The sequence below is a fragment of the Rhinatrema bivittatum genome, chromosome 3 (genome assembly GCF_901001135.1).
Source record: "Rhinatrema bivittatum chromosome 3, aRhiBiv1.1, whole genome shotgun sequence".
NCBI classification, from domain to species: domain Eukaryota; kingdom Metazoa; phylum Chordata; class Amphibia; order Gymnophiona; family Rhinatrematidae; genus Rhinatrema; species Rhinatrema bivittatum.
In genome coordinates, this window is record NC_042617.1 from 303969357 (window position 1) to 303989985 (window position 20629).

A 20629-nucleotide genomic window follows, 5' to 3' on the forward strand; every position below is an offset into this window, starting at 1 on the left:
AATCAATAGGTTAAAAACTCTTATTCCCAGAGCGAGGGAAGCAAGATGGCTGCTTGTTCGAGACGCTGACTTCTGCTGCTCCCTGTCCCATTGCTTCTTTTTTTTTTTCTCAGCTGTTTTCATGGCTCCTAAACGCAGAGAAGGTAAGGATATACCCCCAGGAGACTTCTTACCTTGAAGGACAGCAGCTTATCACTTTGTTTGTGTCCCCTGCTCCTGGATCGGGTGGTGGAGGTACCAATGTGAGATTCAGCGGTGGAGAGCTGACCTCTCCGGGAGCCAGCAAGCTTCACTGCCGGCTCCCGGAAGTGATTCCTTTTTGATGGCTGTTACGGCACGGGTCGAGGTCAGACTGTTGCCGATATGGGAAGGGGATGCCATAGGTCTTGCATCTGGCGTTTCATCTTAGGGAGAGCAAGGACCTGCTCTAATGCTGATTTCCTCTACAGCAGGGCTTCCCAAACCTGTTCTGGGGACCCCACAGCCAGTCGATTTTTCAGGATATCCACAATGAATATGCATGAGATACATTTGCATATACTGAGTCTCCATGGCATGCAAATGTATCTCATGCATATTCATTGTGGATATCCTGAAAAATCGACTGGCTGTGGGGTCCCCAGGACAGGTTTGGGAAGCCCTGCTCTACAGTCTCCTCAGGAAATCTTGGGGCAGTTTTTGTACCTTTTTAAATATGGTAATTCCCTTCTGTTATTGTCGGAGCATTTCTTCCCTCCTCAGAAGCCTGCAGAGATAACTTTTAGATTCTCTTTGGGAGCTGATATCGCAAGTTGGCCAGGCTCTGGCTATTTCTACCTCTAAGCTGGTTTCTTTTGTGGCAAAGTTAGACCCCCCATGGTCAGTATGCATGAGACTAAGTTAGATGAACAGGAAATTAAACTTTCTTCAGTTCAGCAAGATTTGTCCAAGGTGATCACTGTTCAGGCTCAATTAGCTCAAGAACGGAACACTATTTCCAGAAGGGTTGAGTTCCTGGAGAGTTCTTCACGTCACTTGAACTTTCTCTTCTTGCAATTTCCTAAAGTAATGAGGGAACGTCCTATTTTGACATTACGGAGATAATTTATGGATGTTTTAAAACTTCCATCAGACTCTCTTCCTTCTGTTAACAAAGCTTTTTTCTTACCTTCCTCCTCTAGTTCCATTCCTTCTCCTTCTTTAAATGTTACTCAACTCATTGAGTGGTCTTGTAATGAGATTATAGATCATGCCACCCTACTTGTTTCCTTTCTTACTGAGGGGGATTTAAGTAAGATAATGTCTTTATACTTTTGTAATCTTAACTCCAATTTTCATGGGCAGGTTATTTATATTTTCCCTGACCTTTTGAGGATCACACAGGAGTGGAGAAGAGATTTTCTTCTTTTGAGACGAGGTACTGGGAATAGGTACTACTTTTGTTCTTTGTTACCCCTGTAAATGTTGTTACTTATCATTCTGTTAGCTATATTTTCTTCTCTCCTGAACAGCTTAGATCTTTCATTAATGCAAGGAAGGTTGTAACATCTTCGCCAGTTCCCTAGTTGATCTATATAGCTTGTATGTAATTTAAGCAGGAGTCTTATTCAATGCTATGGCCTTTTCTTTATAGTTTCCTTTATAATCTTCTCTTCTTTCTGTGCTTTCCTTTCAATTTTCTTATTTCATAATGGATGACAGAATATGCTGATAATATATTGTTTCTTTATTTCTTTTGTTATTTCCATTTAAGATTTACTTCAAAGTATTGTAATGTGTGCTTTGATTTATAAATGCCAATAAATAAATATATATTTTAAAAAAACCAACTCTATTCCCTATTTGTTCTCCCTCACTAGCAACTGAAGATTCAGATGGCCTGTTTAAGTGGTCCACGTTCGACAGAGTAACTAATCTTGAAATCAGTCAAATCACCGCTAAGATTAAGCCTGCCACTCACCCACATGACCCAGTTCCAGCCAGTTCCTTGAAACAAGTACACTGTGTTATCACTCCAGCAATCACAGCATTAATAAATCATTCTCTTTCAGAGGGCATTGTAGCCATAGCTGTAATAAAGCCAATTCCTAAAGATAAAACTGGAAGAATCGACAATTGGGACAACTATCGTCTAATCTCCAATTTGTCTGTTCTATCAAAAGTACTTGAAAAAGCAGTATTATCCCATCTTGAAAATCATTTGGAAGACCAAGATATTCTCTTCCCAAATCAATTTGCATTTAGAAAACATTGTTCAACTGAGACACTACTCCTCTCATTAACAGACTCTGTTTTACGAGGGTTTCATGTGGATGAATCTTACTTTCTTGTGCTAATCAACCTAAAAGCCGCCTTTGACACTGTGGACCACACCCTGTTTTGCCATCAGTTGAGCAACATTGAGATTGAAGATAGTGTTCTCAAATGTTTCTCTTCCTTTCTATTGAATAGAACATTCCAAGTCAAACTTAGTAATCACATATGTGAAACTTTCCAGATTGATTCAGGTTTATCCCAAGGCTCAGCACTCTCAGCAACACTATTCAATATTTATATGTTCCCAGTGTGCAAATTACTGATGGATTTAGGAACTACATTCTTCCTGTATTCTGACGACATACAGTTTTACATCCCATTCTCCAGATCACTTGAAAATACTGAATTGACACTATCAACATATATGAAAGCAATACCCAAGGCACGTCTTGCCTCACAAATCTGCTTTCACTTTTTTGAAGGCGTTAATAAACATGTGGATAAAGGTGATCTGGTAGATGTAGTGTATTTGGATTTTCAGAAGGCGTTTGACAAAGTTCCTCATGAGAGGCTTCTAGGAAAAGTAAAAAGTCATGGGATAGGTGGTGATGTCCTTTCGTGGATTACAAACTGGTTAAAAGAGAGGAAACAGGGAGTAGGATTAAATGGTCAATTTTCTCAGTGGAAGGGAGTGGGCAGTGGAGTGCCTTAGGGATCTGTATTGGGACCTGTACTTTTCAATATATTTATAAATGATCTGGAAAGAAATACGATGAGTGAGGTAATCAAATGTGCAGATGATACAAAATTGTTCAGAGTAGTTAAATCACAAGCAGATTGTGATAAATTGCAGGAAGACCTTCTGAGACTGGAAAATTGGGCATCCAAATGGCAGATGAAATTTAATGTGGATAAGTGCAAGGTGATGCATATAGGGAAAAATAACCCATGCTATAATTACACAATGTTAGGTTCCATATTAGGAGCTACAACCCAAGAAAGAGATCTAGGCATCACAGTGGATAACACATTGAAATCGTTGGTTCAGTGTGCTGCGGCAGTCAAAAAAGCAAACAGAATGTTGGGAATTATTAGAAAGGAAATGGTGAATAAAACGGAAAATGTCATAATGCCTCTGTATCGCTTCATGGTGAGACCGCACCTTGAATACTGTGTGCAATTCTAGTCGCCACATCTCAAAAAAAGATATAATTGTGATGGAGAAGGGCGACCAAAATGATAAAGGGAATGGAACAGCTCCCCTATGAGGAAAGACTAAAAAGGTTAGGACTTTTCAGCTTGGAGAAGAGACGGCTGAGGGTGATATGATAGAGATGTTTAAAATCATGAGAGGTCTAGAATGGGTTAATGTGAATCAGTTATTTACTCTTTCGGATAATAGAAAGACTAGGGGGCACTCCATGAAGTTAGCATGTAGCACATTTAAAACTAATCGTAGAAAGTTCTTTTTCACTCAACACACAATTAAACTCCGGAATTTGTTGCCAGAGGATGTGGTTAGTGCAGTTAGTGTAGCTGTGTTTAAAAAAGGATTGGATAAGTTCTTGGAGATGAAGTCCATTACCTGCTATTAACTAAGTTGACTTAGAAAATAGCCATTGCTATTACTAGCAACAGTAGCATGGAATATACTTAGTTTATGGGTATTTGTCAGGTTCTTATGGCCTGGATTGGCCACTGTTGGAAACAGGATGCTGGGCTTGATGGACTCTTGGTCTGACCCAGTATGGCATGTTCTTATCACAACTAAAACTAACATTAAACCCTAAATAGACTGAATCATTTGGTTAAGCAGAAATTCTCCGATAGCTAAACCACTGAATGTAGAGCTGGGTAATTTTAAAATTACTCACTCAACCAAGTACAGGATTAAGTATCCAGCTAGATGAGAACCTTACTTTGAAAAAGCATATTAATAAATGAATTACCACAGCTTACGCCAAGTTGTGTATATTACATTGGTTGAAACCTTTAACTTTCGAAGACTTCTGAACTGTATTGCAAACTTTAATTTTCTCAAACCAAGACTTCTGTAACTCCTTATTTCTCAGTCTTCCCGCATGCCTCCTAAAACCATTACAAGTACTACAAAATGCCTCAGCAAAACTTTTGTTAGGAACTAGGAAATTTGATCACATTACACCTTCACTGATTACAAAGTGCACTGGCTGCCAGTTCAATCCCAAATCTATTTTAAGGTATTAATATTCAAAATCATCCATTCAAATAACACTGATATGATTGGCGTGACATTACAACATGCCACAGCGAACACTAACATCTCAAAATAAAGGACTACTGACTGTCCCCACAATACAGAGTCACACCTGATGCATGAAAGAGATCATGTGTTTTCCATTGCGGGACCAAAACTTTGGAACTCCCTAACTGAAATGTTACATTTGAAACCAGACAGAAAGAGATTTAAAAGTGAGCTAAAAATATGGCTATTCAAAAATGCATACAACCTAAGCTAACTTAAAACATCAGAAAGAGATCTACTATCGTTGCAAAATTAATGAAAGATTGTAAAACTGAACGTTCTAATATGTGAAATTTGTTATTTTTAATGTATCGTCTTACGTCACTCCATATATCCTAGGTCTTTAGTTAGTTAACATGTATTGGAACATTTCCCTTGATAGATGTGAATGCCTGTTTATGAATACTTCCTTTGTAACCCTACATTATGTGTTGATTTTAGTTATGAATGTTATTTTTGTAAACCACTGTGATCATGATATGGAACAACTGTATATAAAATAAATATACGGTATTTTAAAAACCACAATATATGCACATATATCAGGGACCGCGAGTAAACTTGACTTATGTTAAAAAAAAAAATAAAAAATTAATAATAATAATGGGAGCGGACCAGGGGTGTTCCGGGGAGGGGCCAACAGTTACGCACATATGTTGCTATTTTACAACCTGCCAAAGTGATGTGCATAAATCTCTTATTTGCATATATTTACTCCTACTCAGTATCTGGTGTAAGTGATCGTAAACATCTCAAAAGTGAAAAAATGACTGGGTGGGAGGGTCTGGGTGAAATGAAGGGACTTCAGGTTGAAGGGTCTTCACGAGCTGCTGATGGACTGGGCGAACTGGAAGACTAATTGGTAATTTCATTGCTGTGCACATGTTATAAAATCACCTGACTTGTGCGCATAGAAGACAATTCCGGGGGGAGCCGGCAGTAAATGTGTCACATTAATGCGAGTAAAATTAATTTGCATAGCCCCTTAAAATTCAGAGTACAAATACATAGGCATATAATTTCTAAAGCCTTATCGCATGCAATATTATGCAAATTAGGGGGTGGAGTCCGGTGTCCTTGCTGCTGGCGATAACGTTAGTAACGTCATCGTCGGCAGTAGCGTGCCGAATAGCACCACCCCCTTCGCCCCCTGCCCCCCTGTTTTCGCAGGATTCATCATTCTGTGAAGAATGATGAATCCAGGCCTTAGCGGGTTAAATTCCGATTTATCCGGCTTAGTGTAGTGCCTTTGCCGCTTCTTAGACGGATAAATCTGAACTTATCTGGATAAAATAGCACCTTTGTTTTAGACGTATCCAGCTATCTAACGTACTCGATAAGTCAGAAAAATGCTAATTAGATGGACAAATATTTTTCAGACTTATCCAAGTAAGTGCTGCTACCCAGCCACATAAATCGGAGCTTATCCAGATAAGTACCACTACTTTTCCTGATAAGTTTGAGCTTGCGCGGCTGGCAGTTTTTACGTACGCCAGCACGTGTTCACACATATTTATTTGTATTTTATAACCTGCGCATCTCAATTGCATACAGGTTATAAAATACAGTAGTAAATTCACATGTGCCCTTATAGAAGGGTACATGGACGCACGTGGGCAGTTTTGAAAGTTACCCTGTAAGTGTTAAGCCGAATATTTGGATAAAGTTATCTGCACAACTTTAAGACAGCCATTTGCACAAATTTACATTTATTTGATAGCGCTGCCTTTTTTTGTGTGCCAAGAACGGCTTCGAGGTGAATTTTAAATCAAGCAGTTAGCATATAAACATAGCAATGCTCCATCCAGTCTGCCCAGCAAGCTTCCATGCTGCACCGAGCAAGTTACCCCCTTTTATCAGTCAGGGCTGCTGGACGTGCTTTGCTTATGGACTTGGCTGTAGAAGCAGTCCTGTGCTTTTTCCCTTATGTCTGCGCATCAGTACCCCAGACTGTGAAAAAGTCATGGCTCGTGTTAGTTGTCTCTGAATCCAAATTCCTCCCACCCACCCATCCCCTTCCTTGGAAACAGAGAGCGATGTAAGCATCGAGGATATTGGTTAAGGGTAGTAATCCCATGCCTTCTGTTAAGAGTAGTAACCGCTGCTCTGTGCTGGTTACCCTGAGTTGCTAACAGCAGGAGTGGAGTCAGATTTATAGTAGCGTTGCAAGAATTTTATTATTTCTCATACTACCCCACTTCTCCCCCTCCCACCTCAGCAACAAGAGCAGTTTGAACAGTTGTAGTAGTTAAATGCAGTTCATATTTTTGATTTATATCCTGCCCTTTCAAAGCGGCTTACATTTATTTAGCCAAGTGGCATTCAATACGTTGCTGTCCGGTTAAATATTAAAATCTGCTCGCGCCGCTCCTCGAGCCCTGCTTGTTTTCCTCCCCCAGAATAACTTTGTCCACAGGAAAGTTATGTGCAGAGTTACCCAGATAAATTGGGGGGGGGGGGTTATTTTTAAAGGGCCAAATATATCCTGGTAAAAGCCTCTCTTTGCTCGGATACATCTTTTTGAACGTGGACAAAGAAGGTGCGGCCTGGGATATCCAACATCGGATCTGCTTTTGTAGGTCAAAAGTCCTTGTGCTTTAGGCAGAGCTGTGCATGTGTCACAGATTGCTGCACAAACCTGCAGTTTGCAGGGAATTCGCATATAATCTTGTGGTCGAGGCGGCATTTTAGGAGCAGGAGCAGGGTACGGCGCTCTCCAAATAGAATCCAGCGTTTCTCCCACACATTGTTGTGGATCTTCTCTACAAACCTCCCTGAGTATTTTGCTTGGCCTGGAAGGCTGCTGAGTCTTCAGGAATGCCTGCGGCCCCCTCAGTGGACAGCGGGCTGCACCGCACACCCACTTTTGGTGCTTGCACCCCCTCCGCCTCCCCACTTGTGGTTCAGCTCTGTGTTTCCATGTTTAAGCCCGTTCCGCTTGCTTTGTTTTGTTTTCCCACTTTGCAAAATAGCCTTTCCCCAAATAACAAAATAACTTGCATCGTGGTCAGCATTTTCCTGTTTATGGAACATTCTGCTCCAGGGAGGGTTTGATGTTAAAAAGAACCCATGATGTAAATGTATAGCCACTTTTTATTTTTTTTATTTTTAAATAGCTGTATGGAAGATGCTTTATTTCATTCTAACAGGAGATTATTCTGAAACCTTTAGCACCTAGATTGCAGAGGGATTACTTGCCTTTCATTTGAAAGTAAAATTTACTCTTCCTTCACTTTAGCCTGTGACCTTCTGCTTTCACAAGTTCTGTGTCAGAGCTATAGTTTTGCTGCTTGTCATAGCTGGGACTTTATTATGGTCCGGTGCGGCATCTGCGCCGTTAAGTCCTATGAGGTGGGACTCGAGGATCTGAACAAACAGATATATCCGTGCTTGTGGTGGCGACAGAGAGATGAGATGAGAGAGACATTCAGATACCTCATAGGTATAAATTAATGCACGAGAGGCAAGCGGTTTTTGGTGGAAATCTGAATCAGGATCCTGGATAGGGGACCCCTCCGGGTCAGAGGTACAGGAAGGAAGCTTTCCTTCACAGAAAGGCTGGTGGTTGCATGGAACAGTCTCCCAGGACAGCTAGTGGGTGCAAAATTAATATTGGTGTGACCCCCCAGGTCTGGACTTTGAATTACCCCTATGCTTGGGGTGGGGAGTATTACAAGAGGAATTATATTTACTAATATGATTTATCTTCGGGTTCGTAGCCTGAGTGGGGGATTAGACAGGGACCCGGTCACCCCGATACCACAATTCTGGGCCCTTCCCAAACAACCTCTCACTTGTGGCACCACAGACCGGATAAAATCGTCACACCAGAAGAAAACAGTAATTAACCCTGTAACTAGTAATGTGTAAGTAAACAGTAAATCCAACCAGAACATTACATGGAAAAAGTACAGTAGTGAAGTGTAATATAAACTTGCAGTTTTCTTATTTTAAATCAAGCAATGCAGAAATAACACTGGGTATGGCCTGATAACCAGGGCAACCAACATACGCATACAAAATAGTAAAAAAAATAAGGAATGCTAATAGAGAAAGGTTGGAGGGAAAAGCTGAGAAGTGCACAGCTTTCAAAAATTGTCTTTACCTCAGAGTACTCAAAAAGTGTGTGGGAGGGAACCAGAACCAAACCAGTGTCACCAGTTTGTAAGGGATGCAGCCAGTCTCAAACACAAAATAGTGTGGGGAAAAACAATCAAAAAATGAAGACATCCCTCTTGATGGTGGAGCTGACCAGATGACAAACCAAATAGATGAGCACTGCAGTGTGTGACAGGTCTCTCTCTCCTGGGGAGCTTCCCAAATGGTTTACTTGGTACTAAACAGAAAACCGGTTTCAGTCTTACAGAAAATCCACAGTTGATCAGCTTCTCTTTCCCTGCCCTCTCTTGTGTGACTGTGACTGTGGCAAGGGTTCATGTTTGAGTTTGGCTGAAAGGCTGCAGCAGTTAAGATGAGATACTGAATTTGTGACAAAGTGCAAGAAAATAAACCTCCCTCCTTTGCTAAGATATTCTCTGTGCAAAGTTTAGATTACTTAACTCAGTCTCTTAGGAGGGTGATCCAGCCATTTGCTCCTGGGCCTGGATATCTCTGGAAAGGAAATCTCTCAGCTCCTGGCTCCTCTGTCCCTTGTTGGGATTTTAAATGTAGCTCAGCTAAGAAGCAAGAACAGCTGTCTCTAATTCCTCAGAACGCAAACTTCTGTTTCTCCCGCTTGATAATTAGTTCTTCAGGAGAAGAACTGATTGCAGAGCTGCCAGATGCACTACTCTCTTCTTGTCGCCAACTCCTGGCCATCCCCACCCCTTACACAGAGACAGAGCCAACCAAATTGCGCCTTTTCTTCCTTAAATGTCACCCAAAGTTCCTTTGGCTTCCTCCTCGGCTGGCTATGTAGTGCTGTTTTCTGGGCAGACTAAACAGTAGAGCCCTTTTCCCAGCTTGTTAACACTGTGAGTGCTGGATACTGGTTCTTGCAGAATGTATGTCATTCACAGGAGAGCAAACAGGGGTTTTGTTGTATTTTTATATTCCTTCACCTTGACTGTGGTGGCTTGCAGTCTCTGCAAAGTAGAAAAACCCTTTTTGACAGGTCCAAAACATATCACTGAGATCCATACACGGCTCTAACAAATGATAAACTCATGGGGACAGGAACCTGGTTTATAGTAGCTTTCTACATTGGAATTTGAGAATGCCTGGAATAAGCATGGAGGATCTTCAGTGAGGGGGAAGCTGGAGATCAAGTAGGATTTGTGCAGTTGCAGCAGGTAGGGAAAATGGGTGGAGACTAGACGGCTTTGCAGCTTTTATGTGTTCTTGATGTAAACATTGGAGCTGCTGCATAATTTTCTTGCTTTTCTCTTTTTATTTTTCAGGAGAAGTATGAAAAGGAAAGCTGTTTTCACGTGTCCATTTAATGGTGAATGCAGAATAACTAAAGACAACCGGCGCCACTGCCAGGCATGCCGCCTGAAACGCTGTTTGGACATAGGCATGATGAAAGAGTGTAAGTGTCTGTATAGGGTACCACGGGAGCAGGGACATGCACTCTGAAGAGGGAATTTTAGGTGACTCGGGGAATGTATAGCAAAAATAGTATGCATTTTCAATCAACATTTGGTATCTAAAATCCCCATCTGGATATCAGATTGGATGCCGTGATGGGGCCCCTGGTTAGAAGTCTAAATTCCTGGAGGTCAATATTCAAAGCCGTTTACTTGTAAAGCGATTTTCTGACAGCAATGCTGGTGGCTTAGGTGCACTCAGCGAGCCGGATGCAAGATCCAAGCTTGAGTTTCCAGCTCCCCTTATGAGGTTAGGTTGGTTGTGGGTGGTGCAGGAGGGTAAGGGTGGACTTGGCAGGGTTGGGAGGAGAGAGGGGAAGGTGAACTAAAGCTATGAGTCTTTTATATTTTATTAGTTTATTAGACTTTGGGGGGGGGGGGGGGGTAGGATAGGGGCCAAACTTTAAATAATCATTTTAGGGGGATTTGGGGTTGGGGGTGGTAGATCAAACCCCGAGGCCAAGTCAAGATGGATTTTTTTTTAACTCTATGCAGATTAGAAGTATGGTCTTGTATCTTAACTGGCTAGATAGGTTGCAATGTTATCTGGGTAGATTTACCTGGATAGCTTTATTCAGGAATATTCAGTGGGGGCGTCTATCCCACTGAATATCCCGTTATCTGACTGACTTTAACCGGATCAGTTATCCAGCATACGGTTTGTTTGTTTTTAAATATTTGCCTCCTGGAACACTAAGGTAGAGCAATTTTAAATGTTTAACCTATTGAAATTTTTTGCTGTGTATTCAAGTGGCAAGACCCATATTTTTTTTTTTTGTCGTCATGTTAACTGCCTACCTCTGCTTAGATGCATAAGTTGTGGTTTTCAGAATTTATAGAACATCTATATAGTTCTTTTGCACATCTGTATTCCATTTGCAGACTTTATTTTATGTGCCTATTTTGATGTATATTCAGACATGTTCTAATACGCTCTGAGCTGTCTTGATGGAAAAGCGTGAAATACTAACTAATACAGGCACCTCTTAAAATGTTGCCCCTTCTGTGTAATTCAACCACAATAAGTGCAGAGAAATGTTGCATAGTCCTGCACTTATTGTGGTTGAACTATAATTTTTGAGTGCAGCTTCTGCTCTAGTGCTCTTTTGGATTTGCCCCCTTCTGTGTAAGACAGATCATTGCATGGAGCATTCACCCCTGTGCCCCATCCGCCGTCTCATCCCTCGTGCTCTGTGGTTGGAAGGCTGTGGCATCATTAACACTACGATGGCAGTAAAGAGTGGAAATTCTTTTCGTCACCAGCTCCTGTGGCATCGGATTTTTCACCATACAGGCTGACCTGTGACTGCAGTGCCGGCAATCCATGAAACATGATTTTAGACCTGGCCACTTTATAAAAATAAAGCAGCCTATTACATACAGGACTGGCAAGAAAAAAGCAGCATCTGGCCATCCTTGAAAAACTTGGCCATGCTGACCGCACTGACCCTTGTCTATTCTGAGAGGCCGTTCAGCACTCCTGGCATTATTGTCAGTGGCTGTGTGCAAACAACTTCTATCCCAAAATGTAGAAAAAGCTTGAATTTGTCAATGTCATCTGGTCTAGATATTCTTGGGGCAGTTTGGAAAGATTAGTGAGACATGAGCGGCAATGATGTTCTAGTTCTTAGTGAAAATGGGGACAGCCGTGGCAGAAATGATCATGGGGACGAAGCTAAAGAGGCTTCTAATGCTGCTCATGCGCCTGGCGTTCTTGCCAGTGAAGGAGACGTTCTCTTAGTTGTATTACTCCTGAAGAAAATTGGAGTCTGCTGACTGTGAGACTGCGATGGAGTAGCCTTACTACTCCTCCTTAACCTGTGCAGGACCAGGATAGATGCCTGGTCCACCTTTTATCCCCACAGAGGGAGAGAGCTCTGTGGGTGGGACCCAGCTGGGGAGTTTAAGAGCCCGAGCCCAGTTGTGATTAGCAGGAGAAGGCAGCTCCTGTGTAAATTACTGACCTAAGGTGAATCCTGTATGTGAATGGTGATTGTTACTGTGATTACTGCTGAAGGTAAGCAGATATACTGTGATTTCATGTGCACTGGAAATAAAAGTACTCCTAGAAGCCTTGACTGCTCATTTACTGTGCCACATATGGTGTAAGTTTGGGGGGTTTTCTCTATACAATGCACAGAGAAAACCCAAGTCCCCAGGGGAGGTAAGAAAGAAAGTTTGTTGTGTATGTGATCTGCCAAGCAATTTAGAGGCAAAGCCCTTCTCAAAGTGTGAAAGCACAGAAGCAGTGGCGTAGCCACGGGTGGGCCTGGCTGGGCAGCTGCCCACCCAATGTAGACCCAGGCCCACCCAACTGGCACCAGAACTGCAAGGCTGTCGCGGGATCCCATCCCCGCGACAGTGAACAGGAGGACCCATGCCTGGCGCGCCATCACGGCACACATGGGGAAGCAGTGCTGCAACCGTATGGCCGACTGATCTTCCTGTTTGGGGGGGGGGGAGCGGAAGGGCCGCGCACAGCATCTGCTTCCTCCCCCCAAAGCAGGAAGATCAGCTGGCCTCTCCTGCTGCCACCGGCCTCCTGCTATCTTCAGGTCGTACGGCCCACCGATCTTCCTGTTTGGAGCGGGGGGAGCGGAAGCGCAGCACACAATTTCCACTTCCTCCCCCTCGCCCCCCCAAACAAGAAGATCGGTGGGCCGTACGGCCCGAAGATAGCAGGAGGCTGGTGGCAGCAGGAGAGGCCAGCTGATCTTCTTGCTTTGGGGGGAGGAAGCGGAAACTGTGCACGCACTTGAATGTGTATGTGTGGGTGAGAATGGGAGCCTGAGTGTGTGTCTGTGGGTGAGAATGGGAGCCTGAGTGTGTGTCTGTGGGTGAAAATTGGAGCCTGTGTGTGTGAGTGAGATTGGAATCTTGAATGTGTGTGTGTGTGGGTGAGAATGGAAACTTGAATATGTGGGTGAGAATGGGAGCCTGGGTTTGTGTGAGGGTGAGAATGGGAGCTTGAATATGTGGGTGAGAATGGGAGCTTGAATGTGTGTATATGTGGGTGAGAATGGGAGTCTGGGTTTGTGTGTGTGGGTGAGAATGGAAGCTTAAATATGTGGGTAAGAATGGGTGCTTGAATGTGTGTATGTATGGGTGAGAATGGGAGTATGGGGTTGTGGGTGAGAATGGGAGTCTGAGTTTGTGTGTGGGTGAGAATGGGTGCCTGGATGTGCGTCTGTGTGTGCATAAGAATATAAGCCTGGGGAGGGGTGAGAAAGTGAGAGCTTGTATGTGTGTCTGCAGAGAATGTGAGCTTGTGTGTGTGTGTGTGGGGGAAGAGCAAATGAGAGCGTGAGTGTGAGAGGGGGAGTCTGTGAGAGAAAACGCCGCGCGGTTCGGGCCCGCCCCCCGACACGCCCCCGACACGCCCCCGACACGCCCCCTCCGAAAACCCCGGGACTTACGCGAGTCCCGGGGCTCTGCGCGCGCCGGTAGGCCTATGTAAAATAGGCTTCCCGGCGCGCAGGGCCCTGCTCGCGTAAATCCGCCCGGTTTTGGGTGGATTTACGCGAGCAGGGCTCTGAAAATCCGCCCCTAAGCATATAAAATTAATTTCTGACCCATGATTATACTACTGGTGTAAAAAGTTATGCTGAATAGCATTCACATCTACACCTATGTATGAGGTCTACTTAATGATACAAAAAAAATGTAATTCACTGTGATTTGTTTTGTTGATAATCTGTGGTACTTTAGCTTTATTATTATGAGCAATTTAAATATGTCACCTTTGGGAATGTACATTTCTTATATTTTTGTATTTTGCTCTTTCTTAAGTATTCCACTGTTCAGAAATTTTAGTTTCTCAGGCTATCTATTTTGGTTTTATCTGCATGTTTCTGTTTCTAATTTATAGTTTCTTATTTCTATATTAGGTAAGGGTCGGTCTCAGTTTTGCCTGTTTGTGACAGAAATGCAGTATTTCTAGCGTGTAGTTTCTCTGTAGTAGTAGTCCAGCTTGTTCTGTTATTCCAGTAAGTGATGTATTAATGTTCTAGGGCCTGGTGTAGTATTTGCATTGCTGCTTTTTCATAAGGTTGCTGTTATTTGAATCCTGAGTCAGTGCTGTGACTGTATGGCAAGGTTTTAGATGCCTCTTTCTTTGCAAGAGTTTGTGTTACTTCACAAAATAGCAGTGGAGGGATATTTTTTTTTGCTGGGGTGACACCAGAATTTGAAATTTCTTTTTCATGTTAGTTGTAATGTGAATTGCCCTAGCTCTGTGCTGCACCTGTTCTGATGATTAATTATATTTTATTGTATTTATGAAGATTTCTGAAAGATTTCTGAAAGAATACATTAATTTTTGTTTTATTACATGATTGGATCTGATTGTTTTCTATACTTGTGCATTTATAAACTACAATAAATATAAAATAAATTCTGATTAATAAAGAATGTTTAATGCTTGAAATAATTGAAGTAAATTATTTTAAAGTTTCATACAGGATGCATAATGGCTGTTGCAAATTACTTATACTGCACCCTAGAATGGCTTTCTATGGCATTATTTATCAGTAAGAAAACAACTAGTAGTCCTGCATGCCTACAGCCCACCCATGTTAACCTTGGGCCCACCCAAAAAATCAATTCTGGCTACGCCACTGCACAGTGAGTGCACTGCAGGACAGGTAAAGGAAGAGAAGCTAGAGTGCTTTGAAGGAAGTGAACAGCCAAGTACTGTTGTGTGGTAGGAGTTCCCACCTCTCGAGAGCTGGACAGGAGGGAGAACCTGAAGCTAGAAATATGGCAGCTAGAGAAGCAAGCCAAGTTAGTAGAGTCAGAGAATCTACTCCTAGACATCCAGGACAGGCAGAGAAGTTAATTCCTACAGCTGCTGGATGAAATAGAGGAACTTCTGGCAGAGTCAGACCAAGTGCTGAGCAAGGGATGACGATCTGCTGAGGAGACCACATTGTTAAAATATATATATATAAATAAAGGGAAGAAAGAGAGAGCAGGCACAGTGGCGTGAATGAAAATTAGGTGACTGAGTCTGAATTACAAGAGAGCTCATGGTGGAGCTTTACAGCCTGGCCTGTGGAAGGCAGAGCTGCAGAAGGGCCAGCGAGAGGCACTACAGAGGAGCCAGTCAGAGCCATTGCAGAGAATCCAGAGAGAGGGGCTACCGGGAGCCCAGACTGGGGTGCTGTAGGGGAGCCAGAGGGAGGCACCGTAGAGTGCCCAACTACTGCAGAATGGCAGGCGGGAGGTGCTGCAGGTGGAGGCAGAACAGTTGAGTCAGAAAATGCAGCGGCAACAGTTGCGAGAGAGTTGGTGCCTGAGAGAGGGAGAGTTGTACAGCAATTGGAAAAGAAGCCATCACAGGAATACTCAAAGTCCAGAGAGTCTTGCTGGAGGAGAATTGGAACCTAGAGCCTGCATGTGGAGTCATGTGAAGGATTTGGGGTTGGACTCTAGCCAAAGGGCACAGTTGATGGTGGTGGTGTTTGGGATAACCCTAGCGAGAAGGGGTAGCATGACCCTTTTATCCACAACCAAGAATTTAGCTGGTGGGAGGCTAAAAAGAGTCTGGTTGGGATCTAGGGTGAGTGAAGATGCTTGCACCAATGGATTAAAGCTGGGGGGGGGGGGGGGGGGGGAAGAGAATATGAAGGAGAAGCCTTACTCTACCCCTCCTTAATCTCTGCTGGACCAAATGCCTGGTCCATCTGAAATCCCCCCAGAGGCTCTAAGGGCGAGCCCCAGCTGGGGAGGTTAAGAGCCAGAGCCCAGCTGGGATCAGCAGACCAGACCCAGGTCTCCAGGAGAAGGCAGCTTCTGTATACATTGCTGACCTTAGATGAATCCTGTATGTGAATGGTGCTTGTTACTGTGATTGTTGCTGAAGGTAAGCAGATATGCTGTGATTTCATGTGCACTGTAAATAAAAGTACTCGCACCTTGACCGCTTATTTACCTTGCCACAGAGACCTTTTTTAAAGGATCAACAAAATAGTGTTGCAGTGTGTGAACTTTCGAGGCCATAAAAGCGCTTTCTTCTGGGGTGTGTGTGTGTGTGATCTTCTGAGAAAGAGACCTGTGTGCTCTCCAGACCTCATGTATTATAATATCTGGTTTTTTTGATCCTTTAAAATGGTCTCATAATCTACATAGACTGGTTGTCTGCGTTTAAAGGGTAAGGATGAGATGAATGTTTTTCTTATACTTCTTCCACATATAGCTGGATTCATTGTCTTTGTCTGTTAAGTTGAGTCTGGCAGACATGAACTCACAGATGGTCAATACGGTCTTCCCTTCCCACTGCTGTTACCATGATTTTGGATGCACAAATGATCGGAGGGCTTGGTTGAAAATATGAGAACAGCCCCGCAAACCCCCTGGGTCCTGGGATCACAGATTCTGCCTTTCGGATCTATCCATTTCTAAAATTGTTGCCTTCCTGTACCTAAGCATGTCAGCAAGTCTGAACTTTTAGTCTGCAAGCCGCCCCCTCATTTTCCTCATTGTCCGTCGTCCCCCTCCCATCTGGAGCCTAGGCACTTTACCAGCCCCTTCTCCTTCAGGCCCTAGGGGGATATAAGCCTTCCCCACCACCCCAGGAGTTCTCTTTCTGGCCCCCCCTAAAACGCAAGAGATCTAATATGAGCTCTGTCTCCCACGTACCTTTTACTTCTCGCACTTTTTTAGCCCTTCCATCCCACCTTCTCCCAAGCCAAGGGGCTTCAGTCCCCTCCCTTCCTCTCTCCTCCCCACCATTTCCAACTCCCATTCGCCACTACTTTTCATTGCAATGTGATTTTTGTTTGTGAATAGACAAACACGGTATAGACATTTTAAAGGAATAGATACTTTATTTCTGCTCCGCACGAATCCCTGAAGAGTGGTAGTTAAGCCATGCAGCCCGCTCAGTAAAAGCTTCACTCTATTAATGAAATGGACTAACTAAAAATATCCCTCTGTAATGGACTTTGGCACGACTCTGTGTAAGTGGTAGGAAATAGGCCATGCATTTGGGGGTTATTTTTAGCTCAGTGGCTCGAATCTTAATTGAATGAGCTTCTCTGGGTTCATAAAACTTTCCTCCATCCATGTGTATAAATCAGTGGTATCTTTAGGCAGGCGTATTTAAGGAGACAAAGGGGGTGTGTGGGGGGGGGGGGTAAATTTTAGATCTGGTGGGAGGGGGCAAGCCGAATCAATTTTTCCAGACATCGCCCTCACCCCCCACGTCATGGCTCCCTGCCTTTTCTGTATGCAACACTGGCTACCCATGGATCTCATTGTGCTGTTGGCAGGCATGGTACAGGGTCATAGCAAGGGATTGTGAAGCACAGGGCAGGCTGTCAGGGTAAGGGTCACTTTCATCATTCCTGCAAACGGGAAGGTAAAGATTAACGTCACGCAGACAGACGGATTCCAGGCGGGCGTGAGGAGCAAGGCAGGGATGTAGCGTCAGTCTTGCCCTCGTCAGCATTTACACCCAAACTTCTGAAAAGTTCTTCAGCTCTTGGGGCTGAAACTAAATAACTCTGAGATCAAATGTATGCAAAAGATCTGGCCATTTTATCCCCTGTCCCAAAAAAGTCTACATGACAAGCTAAATCTGCCAGAGATCTTCTGCAAATGATGGACCTTACGGTTGAATCTCAGATAGACAAAGATTATGATTTTCCAGAAAAATCCAAAAGCTTTCCACCATAAATTCAATTTTTCATAAATAACCAAGAAGTAGCACACTTCTGTTAGGCCAGGGTGGACAGCTCCGGCCCTGGAGTGCCACAAACAGGTCTGGTTTTCAGGACATCCACAATGAATATGCATGAGCTCCAGTAGTGGCAGTATATAAACAAAACAATAAATAATAATAATAATAATAATAATAATAATAATAAAAAATGAGATATAGAAGGGCCACCTTATTACTGTCATTTGTTGCTGAATTCTGAAATGTCTAAAGTCATGTGCCTGATTTCTGGAATTTAAATTCTCCTTTTTATGGTCAAAATTTCAGGATTTTTCCTATTTCTAGGCTCACCCAGCAAAGGAGAAAAGGCTTCTTAGGTCTCAGGAAAGATACTCTTACTTTGAAGGTCTCTTTTGTTCTACGTTACTCCTGTAAATGTTTTGTAAAGTTACATTCAGATACCTTTCATATTTTTTGCACCTGAGCAGCTACAATCCTTTCTCGATGCTAGGGGAGTTATTACTTCTACAGTTCCGACTGATTCTTGATGTTACATTGAGACCTGTACTAATATTTGGGGTCCTTACTTGCTCTAGGCCTTTCTTTAACTGGTTATTTCATTTCTCCCTGTATATTCTTCCTCTTTGAGTGCTCATGTTTCTTTATTATCGGGGATAATAATCACTATGGGGTTATGCGCGTAAGATAAGCGCATAACCACCGAAAACCTACCCCTCCGCGTGCCGAGCCTATTTTGCATAGGCTCGGTGGTGCGCGCAAGCCCCGGAACGCGCGTATGTTCCGGGGCTTTGAAAAAGGGGCGGGCCGGAGGTGGGGCCGCAGTCTGGGGCATGTCCGAGGGCGGGGGCGCGGTCTGGGGTGGTCAGGGGGCAGGGCCGAGTGCTCTGACACAGCCAGAGGCAGGCGTAACTCTTCGAGATAAGGTGGGGGGAGGGGTTGAGGTAGGGCTGGGGGGTGGGTTAGATAGGGGAAGGGAGGGAAAGATGGAGGGAACGGGGAAAGCCATCGGGGCTCCCCTTGGGCTCGGCGCGTGCAAGGTGCATAAGTGTGCACCCCCTTGCGCGCGCCGACCCCGGATTTTATAACATGCACGCGGGAGCGCACACATTATAAAATTGGGCGTACATTTGTGCGCGCCGGGTAGCACGCTTAAATTTTAAAATTGGCCCCTATGTGAAAAGTTTCTTATCCATATTATTGGATGTAATTATATACATAACTGGCTATGATTATTTGGGGTTTTTTTTCCTTGTTTCTGTTGGTATCCTCATTTTGCCGAAACAAAGTATTGCTTTGCTTTGTTAATTTAAAATTGCATAAATAAAAAGTAAGAAAACAAAATGTGTAGTGCATACCAATATACCTTATGCATATTCATTGTGGATATCCTGAAAATCTTCCCTGTTTGTGGCATTCCAGAACTGACGTTGCTTACCAGTGTTTTAATCCAAGGGTAGGTGAAGTGTTTTGGCTTGAGGGCTACATTGGGATGTGGATATTTATTTATTTATTTTACATTTCCCCTTCTATACTACAATCTTCCTCTCGCCACCTTCTTGTCTCCCTCCTCTTCAGACACCGTCTCTCTCTGTGTCCTTCATGCAAGTTCAGTAGTGCATGCAGAGGTACTGCTTACAAAAGTCTCTGCAAAATTTAAAAACGAAACCCTCTGCTTCATCTTTAAATGCGTGAGTAAACAGGCCCCAGAATCATCCCTCCCTTCCCCTGCCAGAGGACTCAGATCCTCCGAAAAGGCCCTTCTATCCTGCCCTCAGTGACTTCTGCGAAACTGTCCTGCACGAGGGTCAGGGCTTTCAGCGGCTACGCTCCCAGAATCTGGCATGAGGTACCACTCACTATCCCTTCACCTTGAACCATCTTTCCTCACTTTCCAGAAAGAAAAAAAAAAAAAAAAAAAAAAAGCAAAGGCATGAGTGTTCAGCCAGGCCTCCTCCTAGCCTGTTCACTAGTAACATCCCTCTATACCTGGACCTTGATTGACAACTGCACATGGCCCTGCAACTAATGTCATTGCTGACAGGCCTGTTAGTCGACTCTGATTTGCTTGTAATCTGCTTTGAGGCCAGTCTTGGAAAAAGGCTTAATATAAAATACTTTGTAAATAAATAAAATATTAAACTGTGAGCAAACTCCCAAGCACTGCCCGGGAACACGCCTAAACCCACCCCTCCCCCCCCCCTTAACATGCGACGCTGCAAGCACGTGCGTGCTTCAGCCTTTTGGAAGGCTGCTTGTGAGGGCGCACTGCTGCTTACTTGTGTAACTTCCAGTTTTACGCGCTGAAATCTTTTGGAAATTATCCCCATAGCGGGTCGTCTTTTTCAAAGGCATCTCCAGAGGTAAAAACGGCGCTTTCCTCACAGAAATGATCCGTTCTAAAATTGGCTGTCCGATGCGCGGAAAGCATGTTTGCACGTGTCCTGGGTGCGCCTAACATTTACTCGCATTGAGCAGAGAGATTTTGTACATGCATGTGCATTGTTGGATTTTCAAAAGCTTGGGTGCAAAATTTCCTGAAATGTTTCTAAACGCATTTTAGCAGGTCTAACTGTGTGCGGGGAGTTTCAGTGGGAGAATGTTCAAAGCATATACAATTATGATCATAAGTTTACATACCCCTGGCAGAATTGGTAAGATGTGTAGCATTTTAAGAAAACATGAGCGATCAGACAAAACACGTCTGTTATTTTTAATGTGTTTCAAATTAAACTATTGTGCATCACAGAATAGCACAATCGGTAAACAAACCATAGCAATAAAGGAAATAATAAAATGTAGCGGGGGCTGGGAACTGGCACCATGAGCCATCTTCATATGCAC

At 43.5% G+C, this 20629-nt stretch overlaps 1 protein-coding gene across 10 annotated transcripts in view; it reads left to right on the forward strand.

Annotated features, from left to right (window-relative positions):
* VDR (vitamin D receptor) overlaps positions 1 to 20629 on the forward strand; it is a 223585-nt gene that overhangs the window by 123170 nt on the left and 79786 nt on the right. For all 10 annotated transcript variants that reach the window (XM_029595097.1, XM_029595094.1, XM_029595096.1 and 7 more), the window contains one exon: positions 9919 to 10049. In XM_029595097.1, the coding sequence (XP_029450957.1) occupies positions 9919 to 10049 (131 nt within the window). The remainder of the gene's footprint in view (positions 1 to 9918; positions 10050 to 20629) is intronic.